The sequence below is a fragment of the Ovis aries genome, chromosome 12 (genome assembly GCF_016772045.2).
Source record: "Ovis aries strain OAR_USU_Benz2616 breed Rambouillet chromosome 12, ARS-UI_Ramb_v3.0, whole genome shotgun sequence".
Lineage (NCBI taxonomy): Eukaryota > Metazoa > Chordata > Mammalia > Artiodactyla > Bovidae > Ovis > Ovis aries.
Window position 1 is genome coordinate 72,788,419 of NC_056065.1, and position 27,138 is coordinate 72,815,556.

Consider the following 27,138-nt stretch of genomic DNA (forward strand, 5'->3'; position numbering starts at 1 on the left):
CCAAAGAAAATACATAAAATAACCATTACAAATCTATGGGCACATAATGCATGCACACTGACAGCTATCAGAAAGTGGAATTAAGAATCAAACCTCACTTACAGTTGCATTATAAAGAATAAAATACCTGGCAATAAACCAAACCAAGAGGCATAAACTTCTACCCAGAAAACTATAAACAATATGATCCTGATGAATGCAGCTGAAAATGACACAAATGGAAAGATATACTATGCTCAGGAACCAGAAGAATATTGTTAAAGTGTCCGTATTACCCAAGGCAATCTACACTGGTTCTAGGAAAGACAAATCAATAAAAAGAAAAAACAATCTAAATACAGATACTGACCCACACATACATACACGTACACACACACACACACACACACACACACACACACACACACACACACACTAACTTAGTATATAATAACAGAGGTATATCAAATTAGCCAGGATGAATTATTCAATAATTAGTATTCAAATAACTGGTTAATCAAAAATAAATACAAAGCTGAGTCCTTCACACCGAAAAAGTTGCAAGTGGATTCAAGACTTCAATGTTTAAAGATGCCCACATTTTACAGTAATTAGAGATTCACTGAGTTAAACTATGAATTCTTTAGAGAAATCATCTCCAAATGTAAGCCACAGTCAACATCCGTATGCCTCTCACTTTGTGGACAACTTTCTCAAAGGTTTGTTTGTGGTTATCTAACTTTGGGGGTTAAAAGGTAGAAAAGATGAATCCTATTTTGGTTGATGCACAGAAAACTGTCCTCTGTAGGTATTATCTCTCTTCTTGAAAACGGTCATGCTGCTGCTGCTGCTGCTAAGTCACTTCAGTCATGCCTGACTCTGTGCAACCCCATAGACTTTAATTAAATTTATTGTTCAAAACAACTCAGCCATATATATATCTCTTTATATAGAAACATATAAATATAAAAGTACTTAAGCCAATATATCCCATTCTTTCATCTGAGTCTTAGGATGAAATAGACCCATAAGAACAACAACAACAAAAATCTCCCTTCTCCCCTACTCTGCTTCAAAAGGAAAAACATCTTAGGAGAGAGAAACCAAGACTAAATTGATAATGCGGGCAGCATTCTGTAAAATGTTCCGACGCTTATCACTGAAAAGGGCTGTAGTGGTTGGTATATATGATATCAATTTTCAGAATGGCGTCAAGAATTCATCTCTAATCATCTTCTCTGAAGGATTAAAAAGGAACCCTGAACATCTCAGCTTCAAATCAGTGAGGCATTGATCCTGAGCTGGAATAGGCTGAGACCTTGTCCCTTGGACCTCAGGCTGGACAGTTAAAAACATTCTGATTCTTCTGTCCTGGTACGAATAAATGAACTTTCTTTCCCTTTTTAGAGTCAGTTATTAAAGAGTGTGTAACACAGCTGAATAACGCCTATGGGCTTAGGAAAAACGGAAAGAGGCTTTAACTCTATAAAGTTGGTATCTAGAAGTCATTCTGCAAAACAACTTACAACTAATTCAGGCTATAGAAAAAGAAATAAAAGGATAAGAGAGACAGTGGTACTTTGAGACAGAAAGGACCTGGTGAGGTACAGGGCTGGCTCTCACACAGTCTACGTTCTGAGTGTGCTCTCCATTTTTATAACAATGACTCCAGATTCTCATAATACTGTGGCCTTCACAATAAATTCTTTCCCCTTAAGTCCTGAACTTCAACCTCCCCCTTCAACTGTTGAGGGGCTGCCTTACTCACTAAATATTGATATTAACTTACAGCAGCCTCAATTTGGAATGTAAAACTAAAAACAGCAGGCATGAGTCAACGCGGAAGGCTCTTTTCCCTCGGGGTGCACATCAACCTCTCATTAAGAAGTTCGAGGAAGCTGGGAATGAATCAAAGAAAATACAGCTCCATGATTTCCACCTTCCATTAAATTGTAGATGAAAATGTCATTTTAATTATAGTAGCAAAAGCCCTATTCTTTGTTACCATCAAGGCTCTATAAATTCACAATCTAATTAAAAATTCTTGAGTCAGGGAAAAAAAAAGAACACCTTAAAATGTACTCTAACACAATAGCTTCAAAAATCTACTGGTCCCCTCAACTCAAGAATATCTCTTATTAGCACTGCCTAGAAGTCACTGAGCTATTTGAAAGGGAAAGACAGCTAGCCAAGAGCCGTAAAATATGAAAATAGTATAAATAGGAGAACTATATTACAACTCTAGACTTTTTCAGAAGATAAATTCAAACTAAGTTACATGCTAGGAAAAGAAGCACATTATTTACAACACACTATTTAGTCACAACAAAGAAATAGTCACAAAAAATTATAATTTTTAGTATTTGAATGTTGATTTAACAATACATTAAAAAAATGATTTTTACTGGATTTGCATGGAAACTGAACACAGATCTCTTCATATGCCAACATCCAAAAATTAGGGCTCAGAATTTTCCATACTTGGAGCCACTCCCTTATTCAGAGATCAGCCAAGTGTTTCCTTTATAAATATCCCATTATTTAAATGGATTACTAAAACACTGTGGAAGTTCATGTTGAGCCAAGTCATTAGCAGCTCTCATACATTCAGAATGCTGAATGTCAAACCACTAAAACAATGAGCGACAGAAACTATCAGGACATATCTTCCACGTTCATATATACAGAACACATCTGACCCATTGTAAAGAGTCTGCAAGTTTCAAGAGCTGTCCCTAATCCTTCATTAAAATAGTATCAATAACATGCATATACCAACTTACTGGCTAAGAAGCCAGACACAAAAAGCCTACACAATTCACTTAGCCTAATGTTTTCGAAGAGTTGACTCACTGGAAAAGACCCTGATGCTGGGAGGGATTGGGGGCAGGAGAAGGGACAACAGAGGATGAGATGGCTGGATGGCATCACTGACCCGATGCACATGAATTTGAGTAAACTCCAGGAGTTGGTGATGGACAGGGAGGCCTGGCGTGCTGGGATTCATGGGGTCGCAAAGAGTCGGACACGACTGAGCAACTGAACTGAACTGAACTGAATGTTTTCAAGATGTATCCATGTGGTGGCTTACATCATGTTTCATTCCTTTTTGTGTGTGAATAATATTCTATTGCATGGATATACCAATTTTGCTTACTCCACTGATTGGCGGATGTGTATTTAGGGGTCATTTCTATTGTTTTAGTGATTATGAAAAATGCTGCTATGAACATTTATGTACAAGTTTTATATTAACATGTATTTTCAATTCTCTTGAATATACCTGGGAGTGGAATGGCCAGGTCATCTAGTAACTACAGTTGTTCCTCAGTATTCACAGGGCATTGATTTCAGGACCTGCTGTGAATACCAAATCCAAGGATGCTAACGTCCACAGTGGGCCCCCTATGACCACTATTCTGCATCCACGGATCCAAACAACCATTGATCAAGCATTAAGCTCATCATCTGAAACTGGCTGAACGCACACACGCAGAACCCATAGATAAGGTGTTGACTGCATATTCATTGAAAAAGTCTGCATGTAACTGAGCCCATACAACTCAAATCCATGATTTCAAAAAATTAACTATATATTTTTAACTTTTTGAAGAATTTTCAAACTGTTTTCTAAAGTGGTTGCACCATTTTATATTCTTACCAGCAATACATGAAGATTCCAGTTTCTCCACATCCTTACCAACACTTGTTACTATTTTTAAGATCATTCTTTTAGTAAAGCATTTGGAAGAGAACAATAAAGAATCCTTACACAGTTTTATTTTATTTTTCCTTAGAAGCTGCCAAAGTAGTAAAAATTACAACTGAAAAGGAGTAAATAAAACTATCATTATTTGCAGGTGAAATAAATGTCTATATAGAACACCAAAAATATCTGTAGAAATATTAAAACAGTTTAGCAATAAGACTGGATATAAAATTAATATAAAAGTTAACTGCATTTACATTATCAGATTCCCTGTTCTTTAGAGCAATAAAAATATGAGATTTCTAAGCACAAATCTAACAAAAATTATGCAAAATTTTTATAGAGAAATTTTTAAAACTTTATTGAAAGGCATTAAACAAATGCAAAGATACACTATGTTCAAGAACAGAAGGTTTCAATTACAATAAAGACATTAACTCCATATGGATGCAAAGATTCAACATAACTCATTAAAATTTCAAAAGGGCTTTTTAAGAAACTGGACAGATTGATTCTAAAATTTAAACAAAAAACAAATCAAAGGCCCAGCAATAATCATGACACCACTGAAAAAGAAAAAGAATCTGCCCTAATAGATAAGAATCACAAAGTTCTAATAATCAGTGAAGAAAAGGAATAGATAAGTGTTGATAATGGAACAGTGTGAAATATTTGAAATACTTGGTAAATTGTGTAAAGAAAAACTGAAATTAGCTTCTTACTTTTATATTTGGAAATATTAAAAATTTCCAAAAAATTAATTTCAGCCAGATTAATAACTATGACCAAAGTTTAAAAGGTTAAGACTTTAAACTTTTAAAAATATTGTGTCCCCACAAAGTCCCAAAGAATGCTAAAGAGAAAAAAGGAGAGAGAAAGAAAGAAAAGAATGAAAAAAAGAATATTTACAAGTCTGACTAATATTAAAATTTTTGCTCAAAGACCATAGACACCTGGAAGTTGCCTAGCTCCATGCCTCCCAAATTTTCCTCTCCAAATTGTAAAAACTAGCAGTAAAAAGTAAATCTCTATAAAAACCATGTCCTCAGAATAACTTGAATACAGAGAATATGGAAATCTCAAAGTAACTGTTAGTAAAAAAGACAAAACTTAACAGATCTTAGGGCACAATCTCTCAGGTTCTCACCTACTCCAATCCCACTGAAAGGCTTTGCCTTAAACAAAGAAAAGACGAAGAAAAACTGCTGAGAAGACAGAAGGGAGAAGATTAAAAAAAAAAAAGGTGACCTAAAACTACTGTCAGAAAGAAAAGCCCACCCTAATCTGAAAACACTAAAAAAAAAAAAAAGAAAGAAAAAACAATAGATTTAGATAGAGCACAGGGAAGGAATCTCAAAGTACATGTGAGCCGAAGGGACAAGCATGATTTAAATGGGTGGTGGGTGCCTCTGTAACTTAGTTTCTGGAGAAGGAAAAGGCAAAAAGGGAGAAGGTTCTTTGGCAGTTTGGTGGAGATGAGGAAAAGAAACAAAATGGAATAGAGTCTTGGGCTTCCCTGGTGGCTCAGAATCTGCCTCCAATGCAGGAGACTCGGGATTGATCCCTGGGTCAAGAAGATCCCCTGGAGAAGGGAAAGGCTACCCACCCCAGTATTCTTGCCTGGAGAATCCCCATGGACAGGGGAGCCTGACGGGCTACAGTCCCTGGGTTCTCAGAGTTGGACAGGACTGAGACTGAGCAGCTAACACTCACTTGCAAAGACAAAAGAATCACAAAATCAGACGATGCAGAACCCCTTCCCCACCAAAACAAAATACAACAAAATACCCTCACTGTATCTTTCCATTTCAATATCCTATTCTACTCAGCCTGAAATTCGCTCACTGATGTCACATTTTTAAATTACACATCCACATCTGCAGGGAATTTATGCAGATAATCGTCATTAACGTAAACAGAACATGTAAGACAAGGAAAAAGTAGGCATATTACATGAGGGTGGACTCACTGAGAAGTGGGAGAATGGGGCTTGCCATACTTCTTGGGCTCACTGCTTCATTACTATTTCCCAGCTTTCTTTGAGGTTAGATGTAGCCATGCCTGCATTATTGACAAGGGGTATGCATCCCAGGGAATGTGCTCTGCTTCTAGGCCTAGCCCATAATCACCTCCTAGGCAGAATCCTCCCTCCCCCTTCCCTCTTCCGCACCCCCTGCTGGATGCAGATAAACCCGCCACCTCCAAAAGCACACACGGAAGGCGCCAGAGCCACGAGAGATAGGAGCCTGGATCCCTGAATCGCTGCTCAAGACTGTGATGTAGCAATCACACCGATAGACCTGACTCAGACAAGTGAGAAAGAAACCTGCATCCTATTCAACTCATTATCTCTCTCAGATTTGCCTGACATACCAATACCTTAAATAATACAAAAGGCTATTTCCTAAGGAAGCAAAAAACCTTAACTAATGATATACGGTAAGAAGACGCCTATGGCAACGCTGAAGGAAAAGGGGTGGCGAGGCAGACTGTGAATGACAGGCCAGCAGGGATTCTCTCTGGCCAACAAGGCACTGAGGTGGGTGCCCGAAAAGAGAAGTGAAGCTCTAAACACAATGACTGTATAACAAGCGTTTACTGCAAACATCAGTGCCAAGTGAAAGTCACTCAGTCGTGTCTGACTCTTTGCAATCCCATGGACTATGAAGTCCATGGAATTCTCTAGCCCAGACTACTGGAGTGGGTGGCCTTTCCCTTCTCGAGGGGATCTTCCTGACCCAGGGATCAAACCCAAGTTTCCCACACTGCAGGAGGATTCTTTACCAGCTGAGCCACAAGGAAAGCCCAAGAATCCTGGAGTGGGTAGCCTATCGCTTCTCCAGTGGATCTTCCTGACCCAGGGGTCAACCCGGGGTCTCCTGCATTGCAGGCAGATTCTTTACCAACTGAGCTATCAGGGAAGCCCAATAAGCCTTGATCTAAAAACGTAAACTCCGAAAATCGAAATACAACTATACAGGGAAAATGGGATGTGGACAAACGCATGGGGAGGATGAAATAATATTTTATTACTGTCAATAATGATTTAAATCACTGAATTATTTATGGAATGCTGATGCTGCTAAGTCGCTTCAGTCATGTCCAACTCTGTGCAACCCCATGGATGGCAGCCCACCAGGCTCTTCTGTCCCTGGGATTTTCCAGGCAAGAATACTGGAGTGGGTTGCCATTTCCTTCTCCAGTGTATGCATGCATGCTAAGCCGCTTCAGTCATGTCCGACTCTGTGCGACCCTATGGACAACAGCCCACCAGGTTCCTCTGTCCATGAGATTCTCAAGGCAGGAATACTGGAGTGGGCTGCCATTTCCTTCTCCATTTATGGACTGGTTTTACTCAATAAATATACTAATATTCATTTAACATGTATTAGCTAGTTAATAATTAGCTAGTTAATGCTGTGAATGTGTTGCACTCAATATGCCAGCAAATTTGGAAAACTCAGCAGTGGCCACAAGACTGGAAAAGGTCAGTTTTCATTCCAATCCCAAAGAAAGGCAATGCCAAAGAATGCTCCAACTACTGCACAATTGCACTCATCTCGCACGCTAGTAAAGTAGTGCTCAAAATTCTCCAAGCAAGGCTTCAGCAATACGTGAACCATGAACTTCCATATGTTCAAGCTAGTTTTAGAAAAGGCACAGGAACCAGAGATCAAATTGTCAATATCCTCTGGATCACTGAAAAAGCAAGAGAGTTCCAGAAAAACATCTACTGCTTTATTGACTATGCCAAAGCCTTTGACTGTGTGGATCATAGTAAACTGTGGAAAATTCTGAGAGAGATGGGAATACCAGACCACCTGACCTTCCTCTTGAGAAACCTATATGCAAGTGAGGAAGCAACAGTTCGAACTGGACATGGAACAACAGACTGGTTCCAAATAGTGAAAGGAGTATGTCAAAGCTGTATATTGTCACCCTGCTTATTTAACCTGTTGGGCTGGAAGAAGCACAAGCTGGAATCAAGATTGCCAGGAGAAATATCAATAATCTCAGATATGCAGAAGACACCACCCTTATGGCAGAAAGTAAAGAGGAACTAAAAAGCCTCTTGATGAAAGTGAAAGAGGAGAGTGAAAAAGCTGGCATAAAGCTCAACATTCAGAAAACGAAGATCATGGCATCTGGTCTCATCACTTCATGGGAAAGAGATGGGGAAACAGTGGAAACAGTGTCAGACTTTATTTTTGGGGGCTCCAAAATCACTGCAGATGGCGATTGCAGCCATGAAATTAAAAGACGCTTACTCCTTGAAAGAAAAGTTATGACCAGCCTAGATAGCATATTCAAAAGCAGAGACATCACTTTGCCAACAAAGGTCCGTCTAGTTAAGGCTATGGTTTTTCCAGGGGTCATGTATGGATGTGAGAGTTGGACTGTGAAGAAAACTGAGCGCCGAAGAATTGATGCTTTTGAACTATGGTGTTGGAGAAGACTCCCTTGGACTGCAAGGAGATCCAACCAGTCCACTATAAAGGAGATCAGTCCTGGGTGTTCTTTGGAAGGACTGATGCTAAAGCTGAAATTCCAATACTTTGGCTACCTCATGCAAAGTGTTGACTCATTGGAAAAGACCCTGATGCTGGGAGCGATTGGGGGCAGGAGAAGAAGGGGACAACAGAGGATGAGATGGCTGGATGGCATCAGCAACTCGATGGACATGAGTTTGGGTGAACTCCGGGAGATGGTGATAGACAGGGAGGCCTGGCGTGCTGCTATTCATGGGGTTGCAAGGAGTCGGACACAACTGAGAGACTGAACTGAATGTCTCTGAAAAGCAGAGACATTACTCTTGCTGACTAAGGTCTGTATAGTCAAGGCCCACTGGTCACATACGGTTGAGAGAGCTGGACAGTAAAGAAGGAGGAACACCAAAGAATTTATGCCTTCAAACTGTGGTGGTGAAGACTTCTGAAAGTCCCTCGGACAGCAAGGAGATCAAACCAGTCAGTTTTAAGGGAGATCAACCCTGAATAATCACTGGAAGGACTGATGCTGAATCTGAAGCTCCGGTATTTTGGTCATTGGATGCGAATAGACGATTCATTGGCAAAGTCCCTGTTGCTGGGAAAGATTGAGGGCAGAGGAGAAGAGGGCGTCAGAGGATGAGACGGCTGGATGGCATCACTGATGTAATGGACATGAACTTGGGCAAACTCTGGGAGATGGTGAGGGACAGGGAGGCCTGGCGTGCTGCACGACATGGGCTTGCAGAGTCAGACATGACTGGGTGACTGAACAACAAGCTAGTTTAATCCTCACAACAACACATGAGGAACACAATACTGGTATCCCATTTCATAGATGAAGACAGTGAGATACATGTTGTTGTTCAGTGGCTAAGTTATGTCCAACTCTTTGCAAGCCCATGGACTGCAGCATATCAGGCTTCCCTGTCACTAAGATATATAAGGGCTCAGTAACCCATCTAAGGTCAAACAGTTAATAAGTGGCAGAAAGACAGTATTATTAGAAGCCAGGCATCTTGATTCTAGAACCATATACCCAACCAACACACTAAACTACCAGAACTAAACCTTTACCTACAAGAGAAGGAAAACAACAGATGTTTAAATATTTTTGAAAGCAAGAAATAGAGAAATTAATTTAGAATATGAAGGTGAGCAGAAAACAGCTAAAAGGGTTGAGTGCCTTTGACTGGGGGAGTAGGATGGGTGTGAAGGACGGAAGGGCTAGGAGCATGATCTTATTAACAACAAAAGAAGCACTGCTTTGATTTAAAATCAGAGCTTTAACTTTCAATGAAAGGAGATAATTAAGACATGTTACATACATCATAATTTTGCTTGAACTTAGACCTGCTGCAAATTCACTTTAAAAAGTGGACCTAACAGAAACTAACACGATAAGTTACAAGCTCCTTTGTAATAGAACACTTTAAGGGGAAATTCAACCTTAGTACCTAACTCACTTAGTACAGCAACTATAGCTTGTTGCCTTGTCTACTCTCTAATTGTCAAAACCCCAACCTCAGAAAGAACCACTAAATTAAAACTGGCTGAGAACATTTATTCCTGCATGATGCTTTCAGTTGAGAAAATCATTGGAAAAATCAAACAACTATCCCTGGCAGAACATAAGACAACCATTAAGTGTGTGTTTTGAAATTAGAATTCCAAAGACAATACATTCATTAAGACAATAAACTATTCACGTTCAAAAACCACAACATAAACATCTCTTTAACGCTTACATGTAAATCTATGTTCAGGTTATCCTTGCATTTCGTCTTCTCTTTTCTACCTAAGCTCACTTCCTGGGTGATCTCAAGTAGTCTCGCTGTTTTAACCACCACATATCAAGGGAGAGCGACATCAGTGTGGTAGCTGCTGATGCTTTCCCCATGGGATAATAAGCCGGGATCGAACATATTCACAGATTAACTTTGGAAGACTATACCAAAACAGAGAAAATTGGAGAAGGTACCTATGGAGCTGTGCATAAGGGCAGACAGAAAACTACCAATAAAGGGGTAGCCATGAAGAAAATCAGACTAGAAAAGGGAAGAGGAAGGGGTTCCTAGTACTGCAGTTCAGGAAATATCTCTTACTAAAAGAACCTCGTCATCCAAATATAGTCGGTCTTCAAGACGTGCTTATGCAGGATTCCAGTTATATCTCATCTTTGCATTCCTTTCCATAGATCTCAAGAAATATTTGGATTCTATTCCTCCTGGTCAGTTCATGGATTCTTCACTTGTTCAGAATTATTTGTACCAAATCCTACAAGGGACAGTGTTTTGTCAGTCTAGAAGAGTTCTAGACTTAAAACCTCAAAATCTATTGATGGATGATAACCGAACAATTAAACCAGCAGATTTCGGTTTTGCCAGAGTTTCTGGAACACCCATTAGAGGATACATCTATGAGGTAGTAACACTCTGGTGAAGATCTCTGGAAGTATTGCTGGGGTCAGCTCGCTACTCAACTCCAGTTGATATTTGATCAATAACTTTCAGAGCTTTGGGCACTTCCAACAATGAAGTGTGGCCAGAAGCGGAATCTTCACAGACTATGAAAATACATTTTCCAAGTGGAAACCAGGAAGTTTAGCATTCCACATCAAAAACTTGGATGCAAATGGCTTGGATCTGCTCTCGAAAATGTTAGTCTATGATCCTGCCAAATGAATTTCTGGCAAAATGGCACTGAATCATCCATACTTTAATGATTTGGACAGTCAAATTAAGAAGATATAGCTTTCTGACAGCTTCCACGTCTTGTGTCAAGAACAGATGATTGTATTTTTACTATTATCTCTGTTTATGTCTCATATATTTTCTTTTCTTTGTTGTAAAACTTAAGCTATATTCCATCTTCTGATTTCAAAAGTGTTAACTTAAAAAGGTAAATCCTGTTCTATATGAATTTAAATGTAATAATTCTGTATATGTTTGTAGATCCCACTGTAACAACCGTTTGTTACTATAATAAAACTATATAAATAAATATAGTATTGATGTCAGGAATTAGGAAAATTTTGAATTAGCTTAAACCATCTAAAATGCTATAGCAGTCTACTTTTCTTGTAGTTAAAAATACTAAAATTTAGGAAAGTGTGCTAAATTCAAAGTTCATAATGCTCTGAAGTATTTCTTATGCTCCAAATGTTTAAATTTTCTTGTCAGTTTCTTGCCATACTACCTGCTTAAAGAGGAGTATTCTTCAACTGGTATTTCAATGTGTGACCTACATGCTCAGGCATTCAGAATGAGAAAACTAACCAGATTTGAGAGATAATGCTTAATTTATAGAGGTTTTTGGTAACATAAAACTAACATTAGTGTATGATAAAGTTTGCTAAGTTTTATAGTCAGAGATCAAGGGCTGTCCACAGCAGGAAAGAACAGTTTAGAAAATTTATGAGCTATTCTATTTTTGTTTTCCCTGGTGGCTCAGATGGTAAAGCGTCTGTCTACAATGTGAGAGACCTGGATTCGATCCCTAGGTTGGGAAGATTCCCTGGAGAAGGAAATGGCAACCCCCTCCAGTACTCTTGCCTTGAAAATCCCATGGACGGAGGAGCTTGGTGCAGGCAACTATCCATAGGGTCGCAAAGAGTCGGACACGACTGAGCGATGTCACTTTTCATTCTGTTTTTAGGTAGGTTATCCATCTGACTGAATTCTTGTGCTTTGGTCAGCGGTAATAACTATACAAAGGAGTTGCTTATCTTGGCTTTCAAGTCTGACTAAAACTGCAAATTTTGACATAGTTTAGTTTATTAGCAGCCTTCGTTGAAGGTTCTCATGTATAATTATTTAGCTAAAATCACTAGCCTTGGGAATTGCTTATTAATGCTCCTCACTGTGATTTTTACCTGTAAGCAGCCTAATTTAAATTGTTTATTACAGCCAAGAGAAATCTCTAAAAATAACTGTATCATTTTTCAGTTCAGTTCAGTTTAGTCGCTCAGTCGTGTTCCACTCTTTGGGACCCCATGAATCGCAGCACGCCAGGCCTCCCTGTCCATCACCAACTCCCGGAGTTCACTCAGACTCATGTGCATTGAGTCAGTGATGCCATCCAGCCATCTCATCCTCTGTCGTGCCCTTCTCCTCCTGCCCCTAATCCCTCCCAGCATCAGGGTCTTTTCCAATGAGTCAACTCTTCACATGAGGTGGCCAAAGTACTGGAGTTTCAGCTTTAGCATCAGTCCTTCCAATGAACACCCAGGAATGGTCTCCTTTAGGATGGACTGGCTGGATCTCCTTGCAGTCCAAGGGACTCTCAAGAGTCTTCTCCAACACCACAGTTCAAAAGCATCAATTCTTTGGCGCTCAGCTTTCTTCACAGTCCAACTCTCACATCCACACATGACCACTGGAAAACCATAGCCTTGACTAGACGGACCTTTGTTGGCAAAGTAATGTCTCTGCTTTTTAACATGCTATCTAGGTTGGTCATAACTTTCCTTCCAAGGAGTAAGCGTCTTTTAATTTCATGGCTGCAGTCACCATCTGCAGTGATTTTGGAACCCCAAAAAATAAAGTCTGACACTGTTTCCACTGTTTCCCCATCTATTTCCCATGAAGTGATAGGACCAGATGCCATCTTAGTTTTCTGAATGTTGAGCTTTAAGCCAACTTTTTCACTCTCCTCTTTCACTTTCATCAAGAGGCTTTTTAGTTCCTCTTCACTTTCTGCCATAAGGGTGGTATCATCTGCATATCTGAGGTCATTGATATTTCTCCCAGCAATCTTGATTCCAGCTTGTGCTTCTTCCAGCCCAGCATTTCTCATGATGTACTCTGCATATAAGTTAAATAAGCAGGGTGACAATATACAGCCTTGACGTCCTCCTTTTCCTATTTGGAACCAGTCTGTTGTTCCATGTATACATTAAAAAAAAAAACAACCCACATACCCCCAAATTTATCTCCTATTCTGACCTTTCCTCTGATTTCCAAATGCAAATATCCAACTAACTTTCTTCCTAACATCTATGATAAATAGGCATCTCAAAGCTAACACACCCAACACAGAGAACCTGATTTCTACACGCCATGACTCCTGCCGGCCTCATCAGCTCTCCCAGTCTTTCCCAGTTCGCTTAATAGCATAGCCACTCAGAAGTGACGTCAAAACCTCTTAGTATTTCTCTTTCCCTTCCAACCCCCTCCATATTAAATCTATACTGAAGTTTTGTCAATTCTACCTATAAAATATGTCCCCAACCTAATAAGCATTTCTCAACTTCTCCAGAACTAACATCAAAACCCAAGCCCCATCAATTCTTACCTAGACTATTTCAATAGCTTCCTATTGATGTCTTTATATCCACTTTTTAACCTTTACAAATGACATATTAGAAAGAAATCATATCACTCATCTGCTTAAAACCCTCTTTAGCCCTCTGTGTTTCAAATTAAGCACAAACCCCTTACTATGGCCTAAGTCCACACATGATCTGGAAACCACCCATCTCTCTGATCTCAACTGTAAGACTTCCCACACTCATTCACTCACTCACTACTTCTCAGCCACAGTTCTCTCAGCATCTGGGACATGCCAAGCCGTTTCCACCTCAAAGTATTTGCATTCTGTTCTCTATGACCTTTCCTGAGCGCCATATTCCAGCTCCTCCTTGTCATGCAGATATCGGCTTAAATGTTATCTCCTCAAAGAATCCTGACCTGACACACAGACACACAGACACATGCAGGCACAGGCACACACGCACGCACATGCACACACACCCCCACGGGCACACACACGCACACACACATTCTCGCTCTCATTCACCTCTGAAACTTGCTCCTTGACACCTACTGCAACTACCTCTTTCGTGGCACTACAACCAATAAACCCACACCATCTCTTCCACGGAGGAGTGAAATGTTACTAGAGGGTAGAAGACAATAAAAGAGCCATAGAAGCCGGCTTAAAAAGGAAAAAGAAGGACAATCCAGCCCTAGGGCCATAGACTCAGAGTTTGTTGAGAAAGAGATGGGGAAGTTACAGAACCATATAACCTGTAGGCCTTTCCCTTCAGATTTTAGACTCTCTTAATTACCCCAAGTCAAAGAAGGGGTAAGAAAACACAGAGGGCTTGGGTCTCCTCTATACATGGAGAAAAAATAGGGACAATGCCAAGCAACTCGCAGTAAAATTAGAATACAGACGCAGGTTTTCTGTAGTGTCCTCTATTTAGATAGCCCTTGGCATCTAAGACCTCCGCGAGGGACAGCGTTCGAGACGGCCCCACTTCCGCTTCTCACTCACCTATCCAACCCCTTCTCCACAATGCCCTGGGTATCACGTCTTCAGGTCCATAATTTCTCACCTTCCATAATGAAAGTGAAATATCTGATAAAGTGTGGTAACAAGCTTGGATCCAAATGACAGAGGACCCCAACCTTCTCTTTCCATGTAATACATTTGATATGAATTTCTAAAGATCAGACAGACTCTAATTATAGCAAATGTCAGGGAATGAAAAACCATGGGATGCTGCTACAAAAAAAAAAAACATTTCAGAAGAGGCAGGTTTTTCTGGTGTCCTTTAAATCATGCCATTTCAAACATTTGTGTACTCTACAGACAGAGGTGAAAGAGCTATTCAACCGCACTTACATGAGAAATGAAAATATGAATGATGCTGAACTATTTTTACTTACCGGAGTACCAAAAAATCCACAAGTTATGACACTCTGTCGGAAGAGCTGTGAATTATATATTTCTGGTGTAATGCAAAATGGTACAATGCATAAGGACAGGAATTTTGCAATTTCTATAAAATGGTGTAAGAATTACTCTTTGACTCATTTTTTTTTAAGAAATCTACTTAAAAACAGACCACTAATAAGCAGTAACAAACATACAAAAGTATTCACTGTGGCATAACTTCAACAGCAAAAATTTTAAAACAAAGCAACTTCCACTGGTAGGAATTAATTAAATAAATTTTGGCACATTCACATACTAGAGCACAAAGCAGCCAGGAAAAGGAATGAGAGAGATCTCTACCAACTTGAATTTAACTCTGCAGTATACAGTTAGGTTTCCTTTTCAAAAAAAAAAAAAAGCAATATGGAAAAAAATATACATATATTTCACCTTTTGTAGGAAGAAACATTATATATTTCTGGAATGGGTTGCCATTTTCTTCTCCAGGGGATCTTCCTGACCCAGGGATCAAACCCATATCTCTTATGTTTCCTGCATTTGCAGGCCGGTTCTTTTTTTTCTCTGCTCACAGGATCTCTTATTGTACAAAAGTTTTAAATTTAAAAATGGTACAATTTATCAGTCATTTCCTTCTGGGTCTGCTTTCTGTGACTCAAGGACTTGTTTCCCACACTGAAATCACACTGTATACGAAATATTCTCCTAAAAGTTTTAAAGTTAATCCAAATAATATTTATTTTAGTGTAAAGCATGAGGTACAGATCAATTTTTTTTTTGCATATGGATAAACATTTGTCCCAGCATCACTTAATAAGTATCCAATCTTATCCACTGAATTGTGATACTCACATTTTACATAAATTTCCATATAAATGAGTATCTTTTCGTGTTCTTTCTATAGTGTCTGATTAGACTATTTGTCTGTATCTGGGCCAATTCCACACTATGTTAATTACAGCAGCTTTACAACGAGCTCTGGATATCAGCAGGACCAATCCCTGAAGCAGGGACAGCTAACTGCTATCCATTCTCTCTCTTCCTTTTAGTTATGGAATCAACCTCTGGATTTTCCTTGCTCTGCTCAGGCAGAACTATTCTAGGCTTCCCTTGCAGTTAGATATGAGCATGTGACTAAGTTCTGGCCACTTGCACGTGAGCAAAAATTATCTGTTTGCAATTCCTGGATTGTATCCTTAAAAAGACTGACTTTTTCCCTTTCCCTTACTGGGGACTGGAATGTACACACGGTAACTTCAAATGTGCCAAGGAAGACATCTTAAAGGTCATCAAAGTAAGACAAATGAACTCACCAACTAGAATCACCTAATTCCATCCTGCCTATGAGCTTGGAGTTTTACATAAGAGAGAAGTAAACTTTCCTTCTTTAACCCCTTGGTCTCTGAGAAAGCAACCAAATGGATATCTTATTAACACACACCCATGTTCCTTTACTGGAAAGCAAACTTAGTTCTTCTTGGCTGTTTGAACTGCCATATACACTTAAGAATTAATTTGTCCGCTCTCTGAAAATTCCTGATGGGATTTAGATTAGGACTGCATTGAATTCATAGATCAATTTGGGGCACCCTGTGAATTTAAACATACTGCATATTTCTACCTATAAAATTATTTATCTCTTCATTTACAAATCTTCTTTTATATCTATATATAAACCTTTTTAACTTTCTGTATACAAGTCATAAACAACTTTTGTTCATTTTGTTCCTGCGTATTTACAGACTTCATAATACTCTAAAAAAGATCTTATTTTACTGCATTTCCTAATTATTTGTTGCCTACTATACAGGAATGTGATTGTGTTAGTCACTCAGTCATGTCTGACTCTTTGCGACCTCACGGACTGTAGCCCTTCAGGCTACTCTGTCCATGGGATTCTCCAGGCAAGAATACTGGAGTGGATTGCCATTCCCTTTTCCAGGGGATCTTCCCAAGCCTGGTCCCCTGCATTGTGGGCAGACTCCTTACCATCTGAGCCTCCAGGGAAGCCCATATAGGAAAGTAGTGGATTTTTATAAAGTGATCTTGCAAAAGCTGGCTTAAAACTCAACATTCGAAAAACTAAGATCATAGCATCCAGTCCCATCACTTCATGGCAAATAGATGGGGGGAAAATGAAAATAGTGATAGACTTTATTTTCCTGGGCTCCAAAATCACTGTGGACGGTGATTTCAGCCATGAAATTGAAAGATGCTTGCTCCTTGGAAGAAAAGCTATGACAAACTTAGACAGTGTATTAAAAGCAAAGACATCACTTTGCCAACAAAAGTCCATATAGTCAAAGTGATGGTTTTCCAGTAGTCATGTATGGATGTGAGAGCTGGACCATAAAGAAGGCTGAGCACTGAAGAAATGTTGACTTCAAAATGTGGTGTTGGAGAAGACTCCTAAGAGTCTTGGGCAGCAAGGACATCAAACCAGTCGATTCTAAAGGAAATCGGCCCCAAATATTCACTGGAAGGACTGATGCTGAAGCTGAAGCTCCAATACTTTGGTTACCTGATGTGAAGAGCGTATTCATTGGAAAAGACCCTGATGCTGGGAAAGACTGAGGGCAGGAGGAGAAGGGGGCAATGGAGGATGAGATGGTTGGATGGCATTATCAACTCAATGGACATGACTTTGAGCAAACTCCAGGAGATGGTGAAGGACAGGGAAGCCTGGTGCGCTGCAGTCCACGGGGTTGCAAAGAGTCGGACATGACTTAGCGACAGAACAACAACAATAATTACATAGAAAGTGAAACTGGGAGACAACGAACTTGGATATCAAGCTTAGGAGATTTTCAAACAAAGTGCTCAAGGTGGCAGCCTGGTGTCTTCATGCTATATATGGTTAAATTTGAGAGGAATGAGATAAAGTGAGGGAAGAACTGTTAAGCAGAAAGGAACCAGTACCTGATGATTTGGAAAATCCTCCAGCCTATCCAGGCTGTAAATTATGCTAAAATCGGGGGTTCGGTGTCAAGAAAGCACGCTCTGAGACACAGCCAAGGTGGGGCTAGACCACCTTCACCTTTGGCTGGTGCCTCAAACAGAATAAAGGGTCAGAATGCTCAGTGACTCTGAGCGCTCTCTGAAGAAGTCAGACACGTGACTCACAGATCTCCTTAGCCACTCCAGCAGAAGCCAGAAACAGAGACAGAACCATCCAGAAAAGACTGTGGAGGGGCGTCCTGTCTGAAGGAAGGAGCCCGCCCCCGATATAGAGGGAAGACTCACGAGAACCTTTCCTGAGACTACACTATGCTAGCAGAAACACCACCACGTTAGACTGAAACGGACAAGAGAGGACAAAAGGAAAGAAGAGCGACAGACGAACATCCTACGGGTGGCAAACAGCCTGGTGAAGATGCTCAGGTGCAAATATACCCTGCCCTTCCGGAAGAAGGAAGGATGACTCCAAGGATAGAGTCCTAAGCCTGAGAGTGGAGCCTCAGACGTCAGGGCCAAGAGCCACAGAGTGTTATTTCCAGTGTCGAAACCTAACATATTTTTCCCAGTTGGGTTTCAAAATTGCTTGGCATCAGTGACTCCTCTCTTCCACTTTCCCACTTTGGGAATGGAAATGTCTGGAACTGTTATCCTGCTCCATCATTGTGTTTGAAGAGCAGGTGATATATTTGCTAGTTTCACATGTCTACAGATGGAGAGGAGTTCTGAACCAGGACAGATGACATCTAGAGTTTCACTCAGACCTGATATAAATGATTCAGATGACAGGACTTCTAAGTCAATAATATTTAGACGATATTTTGATGATTTATGGGCTTCCCTCATGGCTCAGCAGGTCAAGAATCTGCCCACAATGCAGGTGACCTGGGTTTGATCCCTGGGTTGGGAAGATCCCCTGGAGAAGGGAACGGCTACCCACTCCAGTATCCCGGCCTGGAGAATTCCATGGACTGTATAGGCCATGCGGTAGCAAAGAGTCAGACATGACTGAGCGACTTTCACTTTCACTTTGATGATTTTCATGGGAAGACTTCTGAGTTGATGTTATAATGTAAGGCTTTAGAGATCAGGGTAAGGTCTTTGACTTTATTTTAGGTATAGAGGGAATCCAGAGAAGAATTCCAGCCAGCAAAGTGATATGACCCAATTCACATTTAAAAGATCACTGATGCGCACTGAGAGGACATTAAGAGTGGAAATGACGGAACCTGTTAGGAAATCATTACAGTGGTGGAAGCAAGAGAAGACAAAGACCCAGCCTACAGTGGTAAGAGCAGGCTGGAGGAACAGAGGATTAGGTTAAAAGATGTATTCTGAAGGTAGAACTGCCAGAAGTTGCTAATAATAATAAATGCAACGCAGAAGATAAAAGAATGAGAGAAACTTGGATGATTCTTAAGCTGGGACTTGACCAACTGAGTAGACTGTTCTGCTCACTACCTGAGATGCAGAAGGCTGAGGAAGGTATAGATTCACGTGAGAAAACCAAGATTTGCATTTTAGACACACCAAGTTTTTATTCTGACAGATAAGCAGATAGAAATATAAAGTAAGGACTTTGATATAAGAGGAGGGAACTCAAGGGCAGTTCAGAGCCAGATTTATGAATCTGCATGGCATTGTAAACAGAAGAACCAGGAGTTACCTGGTGGTCCAGTGGTTAGGACTCCATGCTTTTACTGCCAAGGACATGGATTCAATCTCTGGTCAGGGAACTAAGATCCCACAAGCTACATGGCATGGGCAAAAAAAAAAAAACAACCACCAGAACCAAATTATATGTTTTGGTTGGTATAACCAACCATCTATTCTAAAGAAAGAATAGGTGGAAAAAGAAGCAATCCCAAGACCAAAATCTAATATATTCTAATATTTAGAGGTCTGACAGAGGAAAGAAGCTAGCAAAGAAAGCAAAACAGGTAAAAACAAGTTGAACACAGTGTTAGAGATGTCTTCTTACCAGGACCATTGATACTAATTATAATTATTTGTCTTGACATAGCCTTCATTGGAGAAGGCAATGGCAACCCACTCCAGTACTCTTGCCTGGAAAATCCCATGGACGGAGGAGCCTGGTGGGCTGCAGTCCATGCGGTCACTAAGAGTCAGACACGACTAAGCGACTTCATTTTCACTTTTCACTTTTATGCACTGGAGAAGGAAATGGCAACCCACGCCAGTGTTCTTGCCTGGGGAAATCCCAGGGACGGGGCAGCCTGGTGGGTACCATCTATGGGGTCACACAGAGTCAGACACGACTGAAGCAACTTAGCAGCAGCAGCAGCAGCAGCAGCCTTCATAGGCTCTACTCTACAAAAATCCAGTTTAAAATGCAAAACTTTCAGATCTGAGCATTCATTTAAAAAATATTCATATGCTTAGGAAACGTCCCCTAGAAGAGGACACAGTACTGAATGATGAGGGGATACACAGAGATCCAGAAACTCTTCCATGATATGGCCACATGGAAATTAAAAAATTTTAACTTTAATCACAGATTTTAAATTCTATAGAAAATTGGAAGAAGTGAATATGCTGGACTAATCTAGAGAAATCTGGGCACGGCATGGTCTGAGAACCACTGGGATAGGAATGGAGGAAGCAATAAAGAACAGCAAGAAGAGCCACATGAAAAAGGTGAGTTCAGACCAACATCTAACACTACCAACACTATTTTCTCCGCTGTAGCTTCCTGTTCCCCTTGCAGCCACAAGTCCTTTATGCATTTTGTTTTCCAACCCTCTGGCTATCTCTACTGTTGTCTTCTCTCTTTACCTATCCACTGTTCTTACAGTTTTTGATTCCAGTTGACTTGTATAATGTCTTTTGCTGTTCAAATAAATTCTGTGTTTTAAAAAGTTTTTGTGGGACAAGGTAATACCTATAAAACTATTTAAAACATTTGTAGTACATCTGGATTAACATATTATAGGTGAAGACTAAAAATGTTTCCATAGGGGAAGAAAACAAGGCTAATTTGTCCCCCCTCTCCCATTTTAGATAGGAAGCACAAGCCAACAATGGTTATAGCATTGAAAACCACAGTTCTAAATCTGAGATTTCAGGGAACTGACTTCAATTTTCTCCTTTATGGTACCGGATACACAGATATATTACACTTTAATAAAGGAGGCGGCTATTTTTAAATGAACAGCAATCAAAGCTGGTGACACATAGATAAGCTAGTATGATTATGTCAAATTCACCTAAAAGAGACTTCAAACCTTTTATTCAACTTGAAAGAAGCTGAGGCTTTTCGGACCCGTGGAAGACTTCCTGACAGTACGCTGACATTTCCCGGTTTGCCAGTCATACCCACGTGCCACAAATACGGACAATGCCTCAAGCCTCCTCAGGGTGAAATATGAAGGCAGGAAGCACTGCTACTTGGCCAGACTCGGGAGGGCCAACTCGGTTTTCAAGAAAGATGAAAGAAAAAGACAGTGTCCCAAATTTTAAAAGGAGAAAAGAGTAGTACATTTATGAAGATTTCTCCTCCCCAGGTACACCTTTTCCTTTCTGCACACCCTTTCACAGATGTGATCGCTTACGAGAGTGGGAACTCCCAAGGTTCTCCTGATTCTTTCTGATCTAGAGAATACCTGATTCCTTGCCTCCCACCTAATAACTGAATTACCTTTCCTGGGGCCACCTCGTTCAACCACCTGGTTGTCAGGTGGCTCCTTCTAAGGAAGCACAGACAGCTGTTGGTGCCAAAAGATGTTGTGGTCTTTGGACATGATCCCGATGGGAATCGCAACCAACTCTTTACATCTCTCTGATGGGGTACAGTAATAGAACAGAAGTCAACGGGAGGTCAGCATGCACTCAGATTCCAGATTCTGAAAGGGAACAAAAATCAAACCCTCCATTCTGTGCCTCTTCACCATGTCTGACAACCAATAGGCGAGAAACTGGCCTTTACCAGCCCATGAAAATGAAATATAAAGTAACAACTCTCAATAACCACATAATAAGCAGTATGCACTTTATGAAAGGTTAAGTCTACAATACAAACAAGTAATATTAATATTTATTCCATTTTATACTTTGTAAGTCCCAATTATCTGCCATTGTACTAAAATGCATCCTGCTCTGTGAAGGGTTCACTTTGTATCTAAGTATCCATGCAGAGCACTGACTCACCTTTTCTAATACAAATAAGTTCATGCACTCCACAGGTTCTTTCTCCACCTGTTAAGAAAAAATTTTTCAGAAATTAAAAACAGGTCATAATCTGAGTCTGACTGTTACAAAGAACTGCTGTAAATTAGATTCTAGAAATGGCCTCAGAAAAACGTGCCCTAACTCTTCTCTTCAAATTTTACTATAGAAATATGCTAACCTGATACACAGTACCCTCCTGAACCCATAAGCTAAGATCTTATAAAATCCTGGAATAAGGAAGCTTCATTCAAGTATGTTATTTTAAATGGCAAGCTTCTCAAGAGCAGACATCGTAGCACCACTTCCTAAACACGTCTTCACATGATCCAGAAGGAAACTCTGCAAAGAAGGGCCCACTTTTATATCTGAGCCTTAATTTATGCAGGTAAGTTAGCATGGAAGGGTCAACACTGTAAAGGCGATATTTATGTTTTACAACATATACTCATATTCGGATCCTTTCTCCATTCTCCAGCTACCCACTCTTCTAAATCTACAAGACAAATTTTATAAATAGCATGATGATAAAACTAACAAATGTAACCAAAAGAATTACTTTATCTTAATCACCATTATTAGGGAAAAAAAAAAATCACACTCGTTATCTTAAGAGTAATGTTATTTTTTAGTTACATAAAATAGGTATTTCCTTTGCACTGAAACATAGCACCACTACCTTAAACGAAAGTGCGCTGAATGACATTCTGTAGTGTTCTATATATGCACGAATAACCTTACAATTGTGCTGAAAATTATGCTTAAACTTTATATAATAGAAATGTTAAATAATTTCATCATCTTAGCTCACTACAGAAGCTTATTATAAACAGTTAAGTTATAAGAAATAGAAATATCTTATAGCCATAACATGAGACAGAAAAACTATGATATCCACTGAAAAAAAGTAGGTCATTCAGGAAGCAAGCTAAAAAACTAGAAAACAGTATTTCTATCACTAAAGTAGGTTAGAGCTTCATTCTAACTTGTCTGTAACAATGCCACTGCCTCTTTATTATCAACAATAGAGACTAAACACTGGTTATCAGGAAGATAGACTTAGCAAGAAACGCTTAATATAGTTATGATAATAAATTATTACTTAGCAAACCTTAGTATAAATACAGTAAGACTTTATCAAATGGGATATTACCAATGAGTAATCACTGATTACTGGCTAAAAGGGCAGAATTAACTATACCTACAAAATATACTTTATACAAAATACACTTTATCTTTAAAAATGAGAAATTAGTCAAACGACTGCTGGAAGGGGAAGCTTTACCAAGTTATAAGAAGTAACTATTTTCAAGTGGTTTAGAAGAACCATGTCATACAACACAACTATAATATATATTGACACCATCACTGATATTTTCACAGGCTACTTAGAAATAGTCCTTATACAGTCATTAAGATCTATTGTCAAAAAGGTAACACTTCTAACTTAAGAGATACGCACATAATTCACGTAACAGCCTTTCATGCCTATAACTGAAATCAGACTTCCCGCATATGTAATATAGATTTGTTTGGTTTTACTATACACATCTAGTCTTCAACATAACTGTATCATTTTTTACAAGGCTTAATATAACAATAACAATAAAAACTACTGTAGTCTAAGACTTTTCTCAAAACTGCAAATGACAATAAAACCTAACTCTCAGAAAGAATTTTACAAATGAAAAGTTAAGTCAAATAACTACTGTATTTTAAATTTATAGTGTCAACCAATAATTACATTTGCCAAAGTATGCACAAAAACCACATAATTAGGAAAAGCAAGTAATACCGAACTCTACTATTTTTGATATTTGTTCTGAAAATTCTAACCAACAAGCGAGATTTCACTGATGTGTAACTCACAAGCAATCACTAACTGAAATTAAAAGGAATAGTAAAGATCGGTAAATGCCAGACAAAAAAGGTGAAATTGAGGGAAAAAAACTTTCAAAAGTACGAAAGAAAAGTTAAATAAACCTTATTACATTATCAAATACAAAAATCAATATTCTTTTATCCCCAGTCCTTCCTAAGGCCAGAAAGAATATAAGGGAAAAAATATGCATTGCACAGGTTAAATGTGTATTTTTAATGTACATGTTTGGGAATCAAAGGTCTAAATATTTCTTCCATCTGAGATACAGCAAACTGTGTACAAATTTTATACCTTTTCAAACACTGTCTAAAAGAAAATCTGAAAAGTTTACCAGAGAAATGTCAAACTTGTAAGCAAAAAGCAAGCCACTGGAGGCACATCTTGACTTAAATATGGAGGTATGGAAGACCCCCTGGAGAAGGAAACGGCACCCCACTCCAGTGCTCTTGCCTGGAAAACCCCATGGATGGAGAAGCCTGGTAGGGCCACAGTCCACGGGGTCACAAAGAGTCAGACACGACTGAGCGACTTCACCTATGGAGGTAATCCAAAAGTGGTCTACTGATTTTTTAAGAGTATAAGGCACAAGGGAAATGACTATTGACTTTTAAAATTTCAGCTTTCTGGGGTATAATTGATATATACAATTTTAAGATATTTAAAGTGTATACCATTACGATAACCAAGAACGTATATCCAATATACGGGAGAATAATTATTTTTATTTGTTTCTATTGAGATAAATGACCATACAACACTGTGTAAGTTTAAGGTAGACAATGTGCTGATCTGATACTCTACACAGTAAGATTTCCACTTTAGTGTGAGCTAATAACATGTCGAGTGATTCTTTTCGTTTTTGTGGAAGGGACACTTAAGATCTAGTCTCTAAGCAACTTTGAAGTGTATATACACTACTGCCCTTGCTGAGTATCTGATTCCAGGACTTATTTATCAACAGGTCGTGAGCTGTGCTTAGACAGCATCTCCCTACTTCCCCCACCCTCCTTTCCCCGGAAAACATCCTTCTACTGTCCGTTTTTATTTTATGAGTTTGGCTTTTTCAGAATCCACAGATAAGTGTTATCATATACTTGTCTTTATCTGACTTGGCATAATGCCCTCAAGGTCCATTCATGTTGTCACAAATGGAAGGATTCCCTTCTTACCCAGAGCTAAATGATATTCCACTATATATGTATATACATATATACATATGTATGTGTGTTTATCTCAAACCTTCCTTTTCCATTCATCTATTGACAGACACAAAGGTTGTTTCCATATCTTGGTTATTATGAATAATGCTACAATAAATATGGCAGTGAACACATTTCTTTGACTCTCTGTTTTCACTTCCTTTGGATAATTATCCAAGAGTGGGACTGTGGATCATATGGTAGATCTATTTATAATTTTTTGAGGAACCTCCACATTTTTTCCTGTAATCGCTGAACCAATTTGAAGGAATGATTATTTAATCAATTAGTCAATCTCTTTAGAAAGAGATGAGTTTTCCACTAAAATGAATAGCCACCCCCAAAATGAATTCTTGTATAAACAGAATTTTTCACATGCCAAATTTACTTCAAAGACATAATAATAATAAAGACTTTAAAATCATGTTAAAATCACTGAATATAAAAAGACTAAAACTCGAAAATAAATCTGTCTTGTTCATTATACATAAACAAACCAAGGCACTTAAAGGTTAAATAAGGTTGCTCAGGGTCACTAGTTAACTGTCAGAAAAAAGCAATTGGGATCCTAAGTTTAACAGAGTAAGAAAATAAACATTGATATTTATGAAAAAACAAAAAAAAAAGAAAATTTGCGATTGTTTTCTAATCCTTTAAGGTAACTTAAGTAAAAATGAATTTCTCAAAACTGTTTTTAGCGATAATACTAGCATTGCTCTTGAAATGATCATCTCAGCAACATGGAAATGAGAAGTAGATAGAAAGTGACAAGCTTAGTCAAAGTTACCATCTTTTCCCTCAGGCAAACCCATGTAAGAGCATAATATAAACTGGCATAATCCTCTACAATTGGGGTAAGTAAGGGTACAACAGGAAATAGACGTGCGTGGGCTCACACACGTGTGCTGTGAATGCGTGCATGTGTGTGTTTGGATATGAATGTGCACACACCTGGAAGTGCCTGGGAGCCAGCAATTTGAGGAGGGGAGGAAGGGTTAGTTACTACAAAGTGCTTTTCACATGTCTACAGAAGAAAGTACGCAGTGATGTCATATTTCCATCAAATTGTGCTCAGGTATACAAATTAAACCCAAAGATTTAGTTCCTTAAAAACAAATCTAGTCCTTTCTAAAACTGACTTTTATTTTTTCTACACATTTATTTTGACCATTAGCCCAAATCACTACAATTTACAGGTTCTATTAAGTCTAAGTCAAACACTACTGCAAAACTACTTTAGAAATATTTTAAATTCCACAGTCCATTCTAAAGGAGATCAGCCCTGGGTGTTCTTTGGAAGGAATGATGCTAAAGCTGAAGCTCCAATACTTTGGCCACCTCATGCGGGGAGTTGACTCATTGGAAAAGACTCTGATGCTGGGAGGGATTGGGGGCAGGAGGAGAAGGGGACAACAGAGGCTGAGATGGCTGCATGGCATCACCGACTCGATGGACGTGGGTTTGGGTGAACTCCGGGAGTTGGTGATGGACAGGGAGGCCTGACGTGCTGCAATTCATGGGGTCGCAAAGAGTCAGACACGACTGAGCGACTGAACTGAACTGAACTGAATTTCATCTAAAGATTTCTCTCCAAAAAACCATGCATTAAAGTAGCCACAGCCTTTTAATTAGTGTCTAGCTCACTTTAATAAACTGTTATAGCTATTTCTTCAGTAGACATCTATGTTTCCATAATAGGCATGAAACTTTAAATATTTCCTACTAATGTTGCCAACCACTCCTAACCGCTATAACCCATTTAGACTACAGTCACTAATTTCTAGATACTTGTTAGTTTCTCCCTAGTTAAGTCATTCAAGGAATAATACCAATTTTAGTCTCTGATTGAAAACAGTGTTGTTGAAAGACCATGGTTTGCACAGCATAGTAAATACAGGTTCTCTTTTAATCCATACAAGTTTCTATGAATTTTTTCAATAGTTATTCTAAGAGGTATAATATTTACCTTATAAATTTACTGTTCACAAATGTAATCCATTTTTCCCACTTTTGACTACTTTTCATTCAGTTTTTGCTGTTGTTATTGCTTTTAATTATGGT

The 27,138-nt window shown here is 39.1% G+C and overlaps 1 protein-coding gene and 1 pseudogene across 1 annotated transcript in view; one reads left to right on the top strand and one right to left on the bottom strand.

The window, feature by feature from the left end:
- LOC105616622 (cyclin-dependent kinase 1-like) overlaps positions 1 to 10,928 on the top strand; it is a 30,920-nt pseudogene extending 19,992 nt beyond the window's left edge.
- The window catches only part of SYT14 (synaptotagmin 14), a 200,632-nt gene that overhangs the window by 167,145 nt on the left and 6,349 nt on the right, over positions 1 to 27,138 (bottom strand). The window contains exon 2 of the mRNA XM_027975977.3: positions 21,979 to 22,026. Coding sequence (XP_027831778.2) covers positions 21,979 to 22,026 — 48 coding nt within the window. The remainder of the gene's footprint in view (positions 1 to 21,978; positions 22,027 to 27,138) is intronic.